We start from the raw sequence: 17,326 nt of genomic DNA, 5'->3' as shown, positions 1-17,326 counted from the left end.
TCCGTTCCCGGCAGCGGATCGCAACCCTCAGTGTTGCCCCCGTGCCGGGCCGAGGACCGGCAACGGGATTGCAACCCTCGGTGTTGCTCCCGCGCCTCGCTCAGCCAGTGAGTGGGAACCGGTCTGTATGTGGGATCCGAACCCTCGGGCAGGAGCGCCGCCGCGCTTCCCAAGCAGCGCACTTATCCAGTGCGCCACCGGGCCGGCCCCTTGTTTGAAATTTTTACAGTAGGTATGTGTTGCTTTTATAGTCAGAGAAGAAACAAAGATATTTGTTTTGTTGAAAATGGGAAATGGAGTTTTGGTACTGTAGGGAAGAAAAAGTGTTATCTTTTCCTCACCCATCGCAAGGTTCATGGCTGAGACACCTGTAACAAAGGACAGATTAACAAGAGAAAAGCATGCAAATTTAGCTAATAAGTTGTACATGGCATGGGAGGCTTCAGAAATAAAGACAGAAAGAAATGGGGAGATCAGGGTCCTCCAAAAAGACAGAACAAATAGGATATACAAGGGTACTTCCAAAAGTTCATGGAAAAATAGAATCTTTCCATGAACCTTTTGAAGTGTCCTTGTATATATAGAAAGAGATAGATATGTGAGAGGGGATTTAATAAGGGAATTGGCTCTCGTGATTATGGAGGCTGGGAAGTCCCATGACAGGCCATCTGCAAACTGGAGACCCTGGGATTCTGGTAGCATGGCTCGGTCCAAGTCCAAAAGCCTCCCAACCAGGGAAGCTGATGGCCTCTCAGTCAGAGACTGAAGGCCTGGGGACCCAGAGGGCCGCTGGTGTAAGTCCTGGAGTCCAAAGGCTGGGGAGCCTGGAATTCTGATGTCTGAGGGCAGGGGGAGGGGAGTGCCCCAGCTCCAAAAGAGGGAGGTTTTGTTCTATCTGGGCCCCCAGACGATTGGACAGTGCCCACTCATATGCCAATCTCCTCTGGAAACACCCTCACAGACACACCCAACTTGAACTACCATTTTTCTGGGTATTCCTTAATCCAGTCAAGTTGACACATAAAATTAACTATCATAATGTCTTCAGGGGACAAAGTTGGAGTGACCTTCCTAGGTTTTATGGCCTGCTTCAGGGAAGAAGGGGCAAGGGGGATTCTAGTTTCTATGGCCCACTTCAGGGGAGAAAGGGGCAAGGGGAATGTCAGTTTCTGTGGCCCACTTCAGGAGAGAGGGGGCAGGAGAAATTCAGAGAAAGCTTCCTGCTTCTGCAGTTTTCACAATTTCCTTCCACTGAAAATACTCAGTATGCCAAGGAGTCATATTTGGGGGTAGTATTTCCTATACCCTATCGGTGCTTTAAATCAGTGCTGTCCACTGGAACTTTCTGCAATAATGGAAATGTTCTGTATCTGTGCTGTCCAGTTCAGTAAACACTAGCTCCCTGTGGCTATTAAACACTTGAAACGTGGCTGGTTCAACTGAGGAATTTAATTTCTAATTTTATTTATTTAATTATTTTAAATGCCAATAGCCCCAGGGGACAAGTGGCTACTGCACTGAACAGTGTAGCTTTAAACGATCGGTGTATGCTGACATACACAAGCTCTTTTCCTACTAAATTGTGCATTCATTCTGTTTATTCCTACTTCTGTAAAGAGAGTTTATATGTTAGTTTTATGTTAATTTTTGCATACTTTCCATTTTCCCACATTATTTATATGGTATTTATACTTTGCTGTTTGCTGTTTCCTATATGTTATAAACAAACCTAAAAAAGAATTTCTAAACAATGCTCTCATCCGAAATAATCTAAATGTGGGACAGTGAGGGAACTGGGAATCAACTCATGAGGAGCACATTGTTAGGCAGACACCAGGAGTGACGAGGACAAGGATGAAGAAGAGTTAACAAGAAAAGGAAAAAGATCACACAGCTAATGTTAAGTGGGAAGGAAAGCAGGATACAACATTGTTTAGATAGTAGTTTCTCAACTATGCTAAAAAATATGCATAGAGAGGGCTGGCCAGTTAGCTCAGTTGGTTAGAGTGCGGTGCTGGTAACACCAAGGTCAAGGGTTCGGATTCCCTAGACCAGCCAGCAGCCAAAATACATATATATATACACAGAAAAATGACATTGATGTATTTTCCAAAATTCTGCAATGAACAAAAATAATAATTGTCATCTTGTTCTTTGTGTTTAATTTTACTGTCCCTAGTTTCTCAGTATCTGTGCATGTTTTTCTGGGCAGATATTTCCTTAGCTTGATTCTTCCAGAAGGGGCTTTGTTAACTTTCACTATTTTCATTTCACTTTTCCATGTAATGAATGATTTTGTTGAATTTCTCTTTTTTTTTTTTTAATTTGATTTTTCTTCTCTTGTCCCTTTGCTCAGCCACACTGGGATTATCGTCTACAGAGGTATGTTACAGTAAGAAGGCTAGAATTTACATGGATACTGCTTTTGAGGATTTTCCTAGCCAAAAATAATGTATAGCACTATTGCTTCTTCTTGTTTTTTTTTATTAATGTATTTTTTTTCTGGTGGTGGCAATAGCATGTTTTATCTGGGCAAGCTCCAAGATTGGTGTTAAGTAAGAGGAGGCAAGTAAACCATGTCTTAAATCAGATGGCACAATCTTGAGTCCAGTACCCAGCATTGTACTGGGGCTCCCCAAACCCCTGAAACTAACCGTAATGGGGTGAACAGTACCCTCTACATGGGTGTGTCTGTGAGATTATTAGCTGATCACCCACAGTGGCAGACATTTGCTTATTTAGAATCAAAGACACATGGCAACTCTGTGTAGAAGCTGGATTAATAATTCGGTTCTGCCATTGTAGCAAAGCAGCCATGGACCATACATCAGGAATGGGCATGGTTTTGAAAAACTAGATTTCCAGTGGTTCTGAGCACAGTTGCCTTTGACTTTGACTATTCTGACGTCCTGCCCCTCTGGCCGCCCACAGGACGAGGGCGAGGAATCCTGGTACCACAAAGTGTGCAAGTGCGATTGCCAAGGAGGAGCCAGCACTCCGTGGTCGGCAGGCGCCACCACCCTAGACTGCATACCAGGTGAGTGTCCCTTCTCCTTGGGGCACCAGATCGGAACAGTCCTTTCAACCCAGCTGAATTAATGCTGTGAATGCTATGCTCTGGGTTTTCTCCAGTTGGCCTCTGAGCTTCAAGTCTCACACTGGCCACTGCTTCGGCAGACTGCACTGATGTTGTTCAGAAATAGCTTCCTGGATCTCTACTTGGCCTGGCTGCAATGGTAAGCTGGGACCCGATTTTGTTCTTTTTCTGACCAATGGAAGTGACAGTCCTGTGCCTGGATACTCTGCTCACCAAACGCCCCTCACATTTTCCAGCCCCCTTGCAGTCAGGTGGCCCCATATGAGCAGTTCCAGGCCACTTCCAGGCCTGGCACTCAACTCTCTGGCTCTCCTTTTCCCTGCTGTGAAGCCACCTGTTGAGATAGTGGCTTCTTCTTCAGCCTGGTTCTTGCGTGATTAAGTGGAGCAGAACCCCCTGCCCACCCACAGTAGACAAGTCACCTGAATGAAAAATAATCCTGTGTTATGTGAAGCCTCTGAAATTTCCAGGACAACTTGTTCTGCAGCGAATGTAGGCTGTCCTGGCTAATATGAATGCCTTCCTCTAAGACAGGGGCCAGCAAACTTTGTCTGTAAAGGACCAGATAGTAAATATTTGTGGCTTTATGGACCAAACAGTCTGTCTCCACTACCCAGTTCTGCCATTGTAGTTGGAAAGCAGCCATAGACAATATGTAAATGCACAGGCATGGCTGTGTTCCAATAAAACTTTATTTACAAAACAGGTGGTGGGCCAGATTTGGCCCAAGGGCCACAGTTTGCTGACCCCTGTTCTAAGGGGCAGTTGTGAGAAATAAATAAGATGAGGCATCAAGGCATCTTGGGTTGTACCTTGTGAACTGTAGCATTTAATAAAGGTCAGTTCCTTTTCTTCCTGCCTCCTAAGAGCTCACACTCTGAGGACTTTCAGAGGCTTTTAGAAGACTGGTCAGTCCCAGCAAATATTTGCAATGCTTAATCCTTTCTAAGGTTCAGAGCCTATTTTGCATAAAACTGGCCTTGCCTCCCCTCTTCGGGGTGATGATGGTGCCCTGCAACCTCATTCACTTTACATAATTGCCTAATAATAGCTCCAAGAGAGACAGGTTTGTGGCTATGTGAGTGAGCCTCCCTTCATTTTTTCGTTAAATTTGCATTAAAACGGCAAATTGCTGCATAGGGAGAGAGAGGGTACAATGGCTTCTAAAGCCTCTGTTTTCCTATTTACTAAAGGAGTAGGAAGGAAGTCTGTTCTCCAGGGGAACACTGGCATCCGGGTCATAAGGAAAGCAGCAAGCACTGTTCTGCCCAGTGGACTCTTCCTCCGGGACATCCCTTCGTGCCAGGCATTAGCTCCCGCAGCCGTTACGTGTCTGTGTGATCTGCCCAATCAATATCGAAGCACCTTCCTTAAAATCCACTTACAATTCAATTCGACCCTCTTTCATTCTGTACCTATGATGTGCCAGGCACTGAAAGGAAGACAGAAATGAAGGCGCTGTCTCCACTTTGGAGGAATTTACCATTGAAAATGGTAAATGTTGGAAACAAATGTTCTTTTCTTTTTTTTTTTTAAATAAAGATGACCGGTGAGGGGATCTTAACCCTTGACTTGGTGTCAGCACCACGCTCTCCCAAGTGAGCTAACCGGCCATCCCTATATGGGATCCGAACCCGTGGCTTTGGTGTTATCAGCACCGCACTCTCCCAGGTGAGCCACAGGCCTGCCCAGCAAATATTCTTTTCAATAGAGACATAAGAACTAGTGGAATTCCATTCCAAGGAAGTTCTGTCTAAGAAGAAATTGAAGAGATATTATTTATGTGGATTGGCTTCACTGACCCCAACAACTGTGACGCTGAGAAGGGCCTGGTCCCCCAGTCTACCTCCCCTACATGAACTTGAAGTTCTAAAATTAGCAATTCTTTTAGCCTAAGTGTTCTCTCCCCACTGGTTTTTTTCTTTTTTTTTTTAAACAATGCAGATATTTTCAGAAAGGAAAAAACACAACCTCAGGGCCGAGCCCGTGGCGCACTCGGGAGAGTGCAGCACTGGGAGCGCAGCAGCGCTCCCACTGCGGGTTCGGATCCTATATAGGGATGACCGGTGCGCTCACAGCACTCACTGGCTGAGCGCGGTGCGGCCGGTCTCAAAAAGGACAAAAAAAAAAAAAAAAACACAACCTCAGCGTTAAATGGTTGCTTCATTGGTGTTAATTGGTTCTTCCATGAAAGAGAGGATTCAGGGCAGCAGGACTAGCCACAGGCTTCCAGAAGTCACTTGCCTGGCAGTACCTCAAATTCTCATCGGAATGTCAAGACGGCTGCTTGGTTTCTCTGGACCCTGAGGTTCAGTGCTTCCACCACAGCCCGCCTTGGGAGAGAAGAAGACCCTAGAAAACACAGAAGGACAGTGGGGTCACCTAGAGCTGCCAGGTGGAGCTGCTGGTGCACACTGCCTGCTAATGTCCGGGGCCCCACCCACACAGCAGAAGGCTGGGTGCATTATGGCCCCCTAATCTGCAGCTTAACACTATTAGAAATACTAACGGGTCCGTCTTTTCCACAGTTGAGCCAAGATTACCCCAGCACTCTGACAGCAGGGAATAGGGTAGAGAAGGTATCGAAAGGATAAGCAATCCAATGATATGCTAATGCTTTACTTTTATTCTAGATTTTATGTTCTATGTTATGTTTGAGTTTATAATCTAGTCCTCCACAAATATTATTCTATATATTTTATTATTCCTATTCTACTATATTGTCATCTAAATTCAAGTCTACTATACGTGCATGATATTACTCATGTCTCTCTGGAATGTCTTGTCAAGAATGTCCCTGAGGGCTGAGCCCGTGGCGCACTCGGGAGAGTGTGGCGCTGGGAGTGCAGTGGCGCTCCCGCCACGGGTTTGGATCCTATATAGGGATGGCCAGTGCTTACCGGCCGAGCGTGGTTCAGACAACACCATGCTGAGGGTTTCGATCCCCTTACTGGTCAGGAAAAAAAAAAAAATAAACTGAAAAAGTTTAAGAATTTCTTTTTAAAATGGAAAAAGAACATCTTTGGAGTTTCTGTTTATTCAGACAAAGGTTTTTTTCTTCATACTTCTTTCCCCCTCTCTTGCTTTCTTAGAGCCTCTAGAAAATATAACACTGGCTTACATACACTACTTAAAAACAGGTAAAGTGAGTTCTGTGTTTCTACACGACTGCTTAACATTTTAAAAATTGGTAAACTCAATTGTATAAAAATTAAAACTGTATAGAAAAATAACAATAAAAAAAAAAAAAAAAAAAAAAAAAAGAATGTCCCTGAACTCTTTGTGTTTCTTTAAGTTAACATTCTTTATAAGTACATCTGGCCTCCATGCCTACAAACCCAGAAAGTATCGACTGAATGAAAGGCTCATTTGTTCAGCATACAAAGCCTGGCTTAGCAGCACATTACAAATACACCTTTATCCACCCAATTATCAAATCCTGGCTCAGAAGAGCCACTTCAGCCACAAAAGATCCAGGTTTTTCCTTAAGAGTGAAATGAGGATAGAAACAGGTTTAATAGCTACAGCGACAAAGTTTCATTGGGCAGAAAACTTGAGAAGGTCATATTCTCTGTGTGTCTGATGAGGATCCCCTTAATTCCATTGGCAACATTATTTATGTTGCTTTCTAGTTTATCCCCAGTTTACAGTGTCTTTTTGATTAGGCCAGAGAGAATTCTCTTGGCTGCAGTCAATTTCCGCTTCCTCCCTGAGCTCTCTGTTTCCTGTCTCTGCCATTTTCTCTGTTGAGTCCCCAGTGGCCACCCAAGGCGGGGCAGCAGTGTTTGCATGTCCCTTCATTCATCCATCCGATCCCTATCTAGTGAGTGCCCAGCACGTGCAGGCATTCTGCTCGGCTCAGAGCACACAATGGGGAGCAAGACAGACAAGGGGAGCTGACAATGAAGCAATCAGAAGGAGTGACAAGTGACAGGCCAGGCCCCTTATCCAGCTCAGATGGGCAGGCGAAATGGGCAGAGATCTCAAGGATGAGGAAAGTTGGCCAGGTGAAGTGGGGGGGGAGGGACAGAAAACAGCCTCAAGAGAAGGCCTCCTGGCCCGCATGGGACCTGAAGGGAGCTCCCCAGGACCGTGGAAGGAGGACGGAGGGGGAAAAGAGGAGTCAGGAAAGATCACAATGATAGAACTGGAGTGCAGTTTATTTTACGGCACATAAAATGTAAGAAAAGTCACACTTTTCTATTTTTCCAAATTAAAATAAATCCAGTTTGAGCTCTCTCTTGTCATGGCCTGTTGAGGAGTCTAAGGATAGGACTTTTGAAGGTCCTTTCTCTCCCTTTCGGACTGCAAGAACCCTGCTTGCAAGGGCTGCCCAGGGGCAGGGCCTGGGCTCAGGCTGGGTGCTGGGCTCCTTGCCTGGTCCACGGCCCCACTGGAAGGCAGATACCTCCTCGGTGGCTCCTGTCCCTCTGAGCCAAGCTTGGTCCTAGAGACCTTCTCAAGTTGCCTGAGGGTTTCCAGAGCACAAGGCTCCCGGGCTGTTCCCTGGTGCAGCCCAACCGAGCTTAGGCCCCCACCACGCCCCTGCTACTTTAGCTGGGGCTGTCACCTCCTCCTCTGGGACAATCGGCTAATTCCTGTTGAGGCCTAGCTCTTCCAAATCCGTAAGCCTGAGAGATGCTGTCAACAAGGCTTCGCTTCTCTCAGACCACAGGGAGTCGGTGGTGAGGGGCAGGTATGATGGCGGCATAACAGAGTAGGGTAGAGGGGTGCTGGATTTTTCTTCTTGGTGAGTCTTTGCCAGAAAAAGATGCGAAACTCAAGAAGATAATCAATAGTCTCATGAATCCACCCTATTACACCAATATTAACTGCTACTTTTTAGCCAGGCTTTATGCTGCAATCTCTACAGTCTCCAAACATTATTTCACTTAATCTTATAGCAACTTTATGAAGGCAAGTACTACCATTGTGCCCATTTCACAGATGAGGAAACTGAGACTCAGAGAGAGAGGTTAGGCAGCTTGCCTAAACTTGTGCCGAGGAAGAGTGGGACCCAATGCAGTCTCCTTGACTCTTAAGCAGGCATTCTTGACCATGGCTGCCCATGACCTGTAGCTTTGTCCCAGTGCCCAGGCCCCACCCAAGACCAATTACATCAGAATCTCTGCAGGTGTGGCCCAAATATCAGAGTTTCTACAGCTCCCCAGGTAATTCCAGGATGCAGCCCAGGCTGAGACCCACTGGTCTAGAGTCTCTGCTTTGTGCCCTGGGCCAAACCACCAGGTTTCTGGTTAGGCAGCTGGGGAGCTGGAGGTGTCACTGCCTGAGACAGGGAGCAGGCTTGGAGGTCAGATAATAAAGGGCTCAGTTGGGGGCATATAGGGCACAACACTGCTTTGGGTCACCAATGTGGAAATATTCACTTGGAAAATATTCAGGGGGCAGTGGGATGAGGCTGGGGCCTGGGAGTCAGGCATTGGCTCCCAGACACCAGCTGAAACCACAGGGGACGGAGAGATCATTGCCTCCCCTGGAGAGTCGGTGCAGGATCCATGTGTGGACAAACGGGTCTTTAGATCACAAGGTGAACAACAGATTCCCTGCTGCCTGGACAAGCTCTCACAGGCCTCCAAGGCCATTGCCACTGGCCAGGTCCCCCTGCAGGTCTCCAGCCCTCTCTTAACCATTATATGGGCTAATTGGGGGAAAAAATGGTAAAAGAGATGTGAGGGGAAACAGAGAAAGAGCAAAATGCCAAAACTAAGGTGGGAGAGGTAGCAATGGATTTTTCTGTCCCCTCGGTCTCCTCCTCAGAGCCAGTGGCCCTGAGCAAACAAAAAAAAAAAATAAAGGAGGTTCAGGTTCAGGCATCAGATGCTTGACTTGACATGGAGGGGCCTCAGAAACATCCACGGTAGAATTTTCCAGATTGCAGTCCTGCTTTCCGATGCTGGGGCCTAGTCCCTCCCTCCTGTTACATCTTCCAGGCTGGAGGGGTTTCGGCGGAGTGGAGGAGCCTGTGTGCCCCGGGCACTCGGTCCTCTGAGTCCGCCAGCCAACAAAATGCCTTCCCTGGCAGGCCAAGGTTTTCAAAGTGCACTTTGAAAGTGTGCTTGTTAAAAATGCGGACGCTCTGGGGGTAGAACTCTGGGAACTACATTTTTAACAAGCTCCCCTGAAGATATGGCCACATGGGCATGATTGAGTGTCCCGTAAAGTGCTCATCTCCTCTCCCCCAGTAATTGACATTATTTTAATAGACTCACAAAGTCTTCGATACTTGATAAAATACAAATGCTGTCTCCTCACCCCCAGCCCCACCGAGCTGCCAATACTGATGGGGGTTGGAGCTCTTCCTTTGGTACATTAGAGCAGTAAGGAAGTTCAGCTCCCTGGCTGGAGGCCTGAAGCTGATCTTCTGTCTTTCGGCCTCTAGGGACAGGGCATGACAGCCTCTGTAGACATTCTGGAGCCTGGGGATGGCCTTCAAGCTTTTGCATGCTTCATTCAGGTTTGCTGACTTGAAAAATTGTCCTCCAGAAAGACTTCAGCACTCATTTTACTGTTACAGGAGATGATGCCCCAATAAATATGTTCAGATCTCCAACCTGAACCCAAATTTACACATGGAGAAAATAATTTAATTTGCCTTACTTGGAGTTCATCATTCACAATCAGAAAACAAGGAGACTGTATTTACATAAGCTTATCATTTGTTTCGTATAGAAATTTAGTTAGGAACTGAGTTAGGTTACAAGTAAAAGACCCCCTAAGCAGTGGCTTATTGAATTAGGAGCTTTGTTTCAACTCATGGTAAAAAGACGAGGGGTAGGGAGTTGCTTAAGGATACCAGAGCTGAGGTCTCTGCAGTTCTCTTGGCCTTAGCCCCGTGGTGCAAGATGGCTGCTGTTGCACCAGCCATCAAGTCTTCCTTCAGTCTAGGCAACATGAAGAAAGAAGGGGCAAGCAAAACCTGACCAGAAATCCCCAGCAGACATCCTCTTACATCTCCTGGTCAGAAATTGTGCCACGTGGTCACTTCTAACTGCAAGGGAGGCTGAGAAAGGTGGTTTTTTTTAGCTGGCCACATTGCTGCCCCCCAATAAAATTAGGGTTCTTTAGTGAAAAAAGGAGAGAATGGATACTGGGTTGGTGATTGGCAGTCTTTGACCAGGTAATCCAGCACTGTTTGTAGTGAGAGAAGACACAGAGACCAGAGGAAGCAGCAGACAGTCAGCATGTAAGAACCACCTTTGGCTGTTCCCATCTGGGAAAAGCAGCTCCTTTCAGCTGTTCTTCATTCAGCAGTCGCTCAGGCACACGTCATCCTTTTTTTCTTTTTTTTCATTAGACTGGTGAGAAAACTGCAATTTACAAGTAGAAGTCATTCTCAATATATAATTACCCTTCTTGCCTCTCACCATTGTTTTGTTCCTGTAATTGGCATCATCTGCTGCCCAAGGACAATGAAGGACCCCGTTGTCATCATGCAGGATGGCTAAACCTACGTTAATAAGGGAACTAAAGCTGTATGGCATTTAAAGATGATATTTTGCTGTGCACTTCTTGGTTTTCAGGTCTCTACGCTGGGGGAGGAGGTGAAGTGTTTCTCAAAATTCCTCCCCTGGCGAGGTTGCCATAGAACCGCCTCCCTCTGCTTTCACGAGGGCTGTGGTTCTCTGTGGCAATCCCTTTACTGCATCCTTCACTCTCCTCTCACATGAGCAGTGGGCAGTTGAAGGCCCAGCTCTACGCATGCTGAACCACGCTGACGAGGAAAACATTCTCCATCTCCGAAGTGCAAGTGAGATGGGTTTGTTTCGGTATTTCAGTCTTCTCGTGTTTGCCGAGGACTGAGAGATGAGTGTCTGAAATGTGCATTGTTTTTCCTTTTCCAGAATGCCCCTATCACAAGCCTCTGGGTTTTGAGTCAGGGGAGGTCACACCAGACCAGATCACCTGCTCCAACCCGGAGCAGTACATGGGCTGGTATTCCTCATGGACTGCAAACAAGGCCCGGCTCAACAGTCAAGGCTTTGGGTAAGCAGGGCACGTGGCCCAGGTGATTTTCTTTTACAGGCTTTGAAAAAAATAGGTCTAATAAATGAACAACACAGAAGGCGCTTATTTTTTCAACAAATCTTGATTGAGTGCCTTCCATGTGCCAAGGACTGTGGACATAGAGTGGACAAGATGGATGAGGTCCTTGCCTTCAGGAAGCACACAGTTTAGAGGGGGAGATGGACTGGAAGCACATCGGACAACTGGTTACTCAGTAAGCGCGTGTGATGAGTGTCGTGGGGGAGATGAAGAAAGAAGGCAGGCTTCATCCACTTGAAGCGCAGGGAAGTCTTTCTAAGAAAACAAATATCTAACCTGAGATTTCAAGTTAGCCAGCTGAGGGAGGGGAAGAGGCACGGGCAGGTGCAAAGGCCCTGAGCTGGGACGATACCCCCAGGGCATGGATGTGAAACAGAGAAGGCGAGCCAGGCCAGGGCACAGGGGACAGAAGGGAGAGAAGTAGACAGAAGCCAGATGGCGTGGGCCCTTGGAAGTCACGTCCCTGATTATGGTCCTTAGTTTAGGGCTATTGGGAGGACCCTGGGTGTGTACAGTCGGCCCTCTGCATCTGTGGGCTCCACATCCATGGATTCAACCAACTATGAATCAAAAATATCCAGGAAAAAAAATTTCACAAAGTTCCAAAAAGAAAAACTTGAATTTGCTGTGCATTGAGGTCTACATTGATTCCATGCAAATAAAGTGATGTGTAGGTATTGTACTAGGTATTATAAGTGATCTAGAGATGATTTAAAGTATGCAGGAGGATGTGCCTAGGTTATATGCAAACACACCATTTTATATCAGGGACTTGGGCATCAGTGGATTTTGGTATCCGAGGGGAGTCCTGGAACCAATCCCCCACAGATGCCAAGGGACGACTGTGTTAGTGGCATGTGGGTTTGTTCTGCTGTAACAAAGAGCTCCAGGTTACAGTGACTTAAACAATGTGGAGATATATTTCTTGCTCCCCTAAAAGTTTCATTAGGCCGTCTAGGGGTGTTATGGCAGCTTGATGGTATTAGGGCCCAGACTCTTTCTACCTTGTAGTTCTGTCATCCTTAACACGAAGTTTCTATCCTGGGGCCCAAGGTGGCTGCTCTAGCTTTCACCATTCACTTCCATATTCTCGTCAGCAGGGAGGAAAAAAAGAGCAGAGTGTACGTGCTTTTCTTTTAAGGATACAAACAAATCCTACTGGCCACTTCCCATTGACCAGAATTTGGACAGATGGCCCCACCTAGCTGCGAGGGAGACTGGGAAATGTAATCTGAGCCAGGTGGCCATTTGCCCAGATAAATCTCAGGGGTCTATTGCTAGAGGAAGATGGGAAGACGACATTAGGAGACGATTAGCAGACTCTGCCAGATAGATTTTAAGTTGAGAAGTATCACAATCAGATTTGTGTTTTAAGAAAAGTTCTATGGCTCCTGTGGGGGGCGTTGTGTAGTCGGGGGGGAGGAGTAATCCAGGGAGACTAGTTAAGGTACGGCAAGGAATGAGGGTGACGGCTGGTGTGGTGGCAGTGAAGATGGACAGAAGTAGATGGCTCAGACACATGTGGCAAGGGAGCCAATGGATGGATTGGATGTTTGGGGTGGTGGAGAGGAAGGCGCCATGGACGGCTGTCAGATCTCTGGTGTGAACACCTGGGAGGACGGGGTAGCACTTAGAGAGGAGTCCTGGAAGGGGCTGGGTTGGGGACACGGGGGACAGCACAATGAGGAGCTAACTTTTGGACAGGGTTCATGTGCGAGGCTGTAAGGCATCCAGGAGAAGCTGTCTAGCCGGTAAGAGACTCTGGATTTGGAATTTAGAAAAGGTCTGAGATGGAAGTAAAAAGTCAGGAGCCACCCACGGAGCAAGTCTGGAAAAAGAAGAAAAGGCAGCCAAGGACTAAGTCCTGGGAAGCTAATTAATATGCAGTAAACGAAAGAAAAGGAGGGGGAGACTATAGGTTTCCACAATTTATGAGAATGTGGCTAGAAAACAAATCAGTTCTGTCAATGGTTATTTTGCTTTTACACTTGTCAAAGTCCTTCCAGATCCATGTGGATCAGTGTTGTGCACATGGTAGACACTTTCTGAATGCCACGATGGCAGCATCTGAAGGAGACTCAGACAGGTATGAAGAGAGTGAAATTTTTTTAAAAAACAGACTTGTGGAGAAAGAGAGATCAGGAGAGACTAATGCAAAGGGAAGGCGCTGGCGGGTGTCACAGCCAGGCGCGGGCATGTCTGTTTCCCGGCCACTGGCCAGTACTGGGGTCCGCACCCTGGGCCTTGCTGCATAACACTGTGCTAACCACTGAGAGACCGGCCAGGCTGCACTTGTGTGTTTTGAAGAAAGACATGTTTGACAGATGAATTGAATCTGGTGATTTTTCTCGGGAGGTGGAGGTGCAGGGCAAGAGCGACTGAGATGCAAGTGTAACAGAGGCTGGACGCTTCTCGGAGACAAGGCTCAGGGTGCTCTTAGACGGCAGCCTGGCCTGCCTGACCTTTGCTGGGGACTCTCTAGGCACCAGTGTCCCCCCAAACACCAGCAGCCACCAGCTTGTGGCTGGCACTCACAGGGGATGGCTCCGGGTGGTGATTTGGCTTGTTCCCGGCAGGTGTGCCTGGCTCTCCAAGTTCCAGGACAGCAGCCAGTGGTTACAGATAGATCTGAAGGAGATCAAGGTGATTTCGGGGATCCTCACCCAGGGGCGCTGTGACATCGATGAGTGGATGACCAAGTACAGTGTGCAGTACAGGACTGATGAGCGCCTGAACTGGATTTACTATAAGGACCAGACTGGAAACAATCGAGTAAGTCGGGCGTACCCCAAAGCATCTTCAGCTCAAACCCTCTGGGACTCCCCTCCCGTCCCTGTGCTCCTTGTTGCCGCCCTCTGTCAGAGCACTGACCCCCTGGGCTGGTGGGTCATCTGTGTTGTAGTCTTGGTGCCCAGCACAGTTTGAGAATGAGTGCCACTCATTTGCAAAAGAAGTATTTGCCTAAATTCTCAGGTCAGCATACAGTCGAATGCTCATATCTGGCCATTTGAACTACTCCAAACTTACTGGATCATCAAATGCTCTTTGCTTCATGGGTCTGGCTTGATCTGTTACTGATGTGGACAGATAATCATCCATTTATAGAGATATGGCCTCTCCTCACTATTGATTGAGATCAACTGCTGAGAAACTTTTGACAACCTAGCAAGTTAGCCAAATAACTATGCAAATGGTTAAAAAAGACTCCACTAGTGCAAACACAGATGCACTTAAAACTTTGGGCAACTCTATATCCTATTAATTTTTGAGGACTGAGACCGAAGTCTTCTTTAGAGAAGACTAAACACGGTAGGCTCCTGACTACATATATCTGCAATGAATAAAAATGAACAAACAACTCACTAGCTGTTTGAAAATGTTAACTGTCCTTTTGCCTGAGAGTAAGGAATTCCCCAGGCTAATTTTGACATTTAATCAGGTTAAGTAGACATGTGTGGCTGAGGATCAGAAGGCTTTGTATCTCTGATGACAATTTCTACAGCAAGACATTCATGGGTTGAGGTTTCAAGGAGTTTGAACACAATAGGGAAGACCATCTTGATACTTGGGCATCTAATTTCATTTTTGTCCTTACTAGTTGGCTTCTCCAAAAGATATGAGAATTTGCTTTCCAGCCCTGCGTTTCTGAAGGGCCTTGATGGTTCTTTGCAAAGAGGCACTCCACTCCACACCTGTGCGCTCTGGCGGTGGAGGCTGTTCTGTCGTCCCCTCTTCACCTGGCTCCTGATCTGAATAGACTTCAAGGATAAACAGCTTAGAGAGGGCGGTACTGGGAAGAAAGGCAAGATCATGGCAGACAAGGCCCTTCCTGTTTTGTGGATGAATGAGGCCAAATGCAACAGCCAGATTTTGCAGGAGATAATCCCAGAAGGAAATGAAACGTCCCAGTGTCATGGGGCAGAGCAGTACGACTCTGGAAAGAGTGCAAAGCATGATTTCTTTGGAAATAGTGTCGAACACCCACTGCACCTTTACATGTTACATCCTGAAAAACACTAAGCAAACCCTCTTTCTTTCTACTCTGGCACTGCCCTTCACTTTCCAGAATCTTCCCTATAGTTTTTGTCTTTTTGAAAAAAACATTTTTCCAAGTCTAAAAGGTACTTGTCACTTGTATCAAAGTAGGAACACACATTTAAGCTTTGGCTCACAACTTCAGAACCAGGCACAACTTTTTATTTGAGCCTCATTTTGGATACCTGCAGGACACGGGAACATTCCTCTTGTGGGATTGTGATGTGGGTTTTCAAAACTTCTTGTCAAAATGCAAAGGATAAAAACACAAAATTGGTGTTAAGAGTCAAGAGGCATTTCCTATCAGGGCCATCCAATAGAACTTTCTGAGAAGATGGAAATGGTCCTATCTGCACTGTCCAATATGGTGGCCTCTGGTCACATGTAGCTATTGACCACTTGAAATGTGGCTAATGGTATTGAGAAACTGAATTTTTATCTCATTTTAATTCATTTAAATTTACATAGATGCATGTGGCTACCATGTAGGATGATGCAGTTCCAGATGTCCCCATGTAGTGAGTGCCTCAGAGATGCCACCAGCATGTAGGTGCTGACCATCACTCAGGGTCAGACTACGGGGAGCACCTGCAAATTCTCTGTGCTTTAATCACTTCCTGAGATTTTACACGGTTGAAAGTTGGAGCTAGCTCCACACGGGAGTTGTTCTTTCTTTCCCCTCCCCTGATGTGACGGTGACAGGATTTCCTCCTTCCTTCTTTCGTAGGTCTTCTATGGAAACTCGGATCGAACTTCCACAGTCCAGAACCTTCTGCGGCCCCCGATCATCTCCCGCTTCATCCGCCTGATCCCACTGGGCTGGCATGTGCGCATCGCCATCCGGATGGAGCTGCTGGAGTGTGTCAGCAAGTGCACCTGACACCCACCGGCGGGGCAGGGACCGGAGCGGGCCGTGGGGTGACCCCTGACATACCACTGTGACCAACAGGGCTGTATCTTACAAGCGCTTTTCAATGCAGAGCCAGATATATATATATATATATATATTTGAAAGATAGAGTTTCTGATTTCAATGAAAGAGAAAGAAAAATGAACTTATTTCCCACTCGGGGCCAAAGAAAATAGGAAGAAAATGTCCCTAAAAACAATTTTCTTACAAAAGCCTGAGTAGCAGGAGTAATTTGCTGCTCTCTCTCTTTTTGTCTCAGTGACACTGTGAAAGGTGCAGTCAGGGAAACTCAAAGCAGCCCTGATAATTTGAAAATTCTTTTGATGTACCACATTCAAAACAGGAACATAAAGTTTCATAAAGCTTCGCTTTGAATGCAGAAGGGGAGCAGACTTGCAGTTCCTCCTAGTTAGGTTTTCATTAAATCCCGGCCAGAGGGGTAGGCAGTTGAAGGTTTCGAAGGTGGCTGGGTGGCAGGGATGAATGCAGTGGATGAGATCCCTGGCCTCCCGAGAGCCTGTATACAACAAACGACCAAACGTCTGAGGTAGGAGCCTCCCCTGCTCTGAGTTTGCACCCCTAGGAACAAAGGGATTGCGGAGGGTCTAGAGTGCTCACTACACACAGCTCCATTCTGCAACGTATTTAGGCAAATCACCCGTCGTGGTCACCATTTAGGTGAATACATATGGGACAGGCTGCACATGTACGAAGTCAAATTTCCCTATACTTAGGAACCCCAGATGACCAGAACACACAGGAATTTCCCTTTATCTAGGGCTACCATTCTTTAACACAGTTAACATATTTTGAAAACAGGTAGCGCATGAACTATTCCCGGCTACTTGGAGGAGGCCCATTAGCTGACTTCCTAGCTTTGCAGGAAGTGGTCAGGATGCACATCATAAAAAGGACCATGTGGCTTCTCCTCTGGAGGCTTCTCACCGTCCAAACTGCCTCATAATACACAAACATGCCTGCTATTGATGCTTGAAACCCCTCTGGGAAGGAATGGGCCTGGCCTGGCCTTCCCTTCCCGGAGGAGCTCAGTAAGCAGGGAGCTTGGGAGAATGGCAGTTTAAGTCTCATTTGTCATCTATAGCTCAGTTTTCAGGTCCCTTCCTGGGGCGGGGCGGGGAGGGAGCAGGAGAGATATATGGAAAGTAGGAGCTGAGAGGGGGTAGAATCAGAGGATGAGGACCCTCCAAAGAGACTGGGGA

General features: G+C 46.8%; 1 protein-coding gene across 1 annotated transcript in view; it reads left to right on the top strand.

The window, feature by feature from the left end:
- Nucleotides 1-16,076, top strand: part of RS1 (retinoschisin 1) — a 23,014-nt gene extending 6,938 nt beyond the window's left edge. Inside the window, exons 2-6 of the mRNA XM_008579842.1 lie at nucleotides 2,357-2,382; nucleotides 2,932-3,037; nucleotides 10,960-11,101; nucleotides 13,738-13,933; nucleotides 15,924-16,076. Of these exons, the coding sequence (XP_008578064.1) occupies nucleotides 2,357-2,382; nucleotides 2,932-3,037; nucleotides 10,960-11,101; nucleotides 13,738-13,933; nucleotides 15,924-16,076 (623 nt within the window). The remainder of the gene's footprint in view (nucleotides 1-2,356; nucleotides 2,383-2,931; nucleotides 3,038-10,959; nucleotides 11,102-13,737; nucleotides 13,934-15,923) is intronic.
- Nucleotides 16,077-17,326: the final 1,250 nt, after the last annotated feature.

The sequence above is a fragment of the Galeopterus variegatus genome, unplaced genomic scaffold (genome assembly GCF_000696425.1).
Source record: "Galeopterus variegatus unplaced genomic scaffold, G_variegatus-3.0.2 Scaffold82, whole genome shotgun sequence".
Classification (NCBI taxonomy): Eukaryota; Metazoa; Chordata; class Mammalia; order Dermoptera; family Cynocephalidae; genus Galeopterus; species Galeopterus variegatus.
This window is presented reverse-complemented; position numbering and strand designations above follow the sequence as displayed.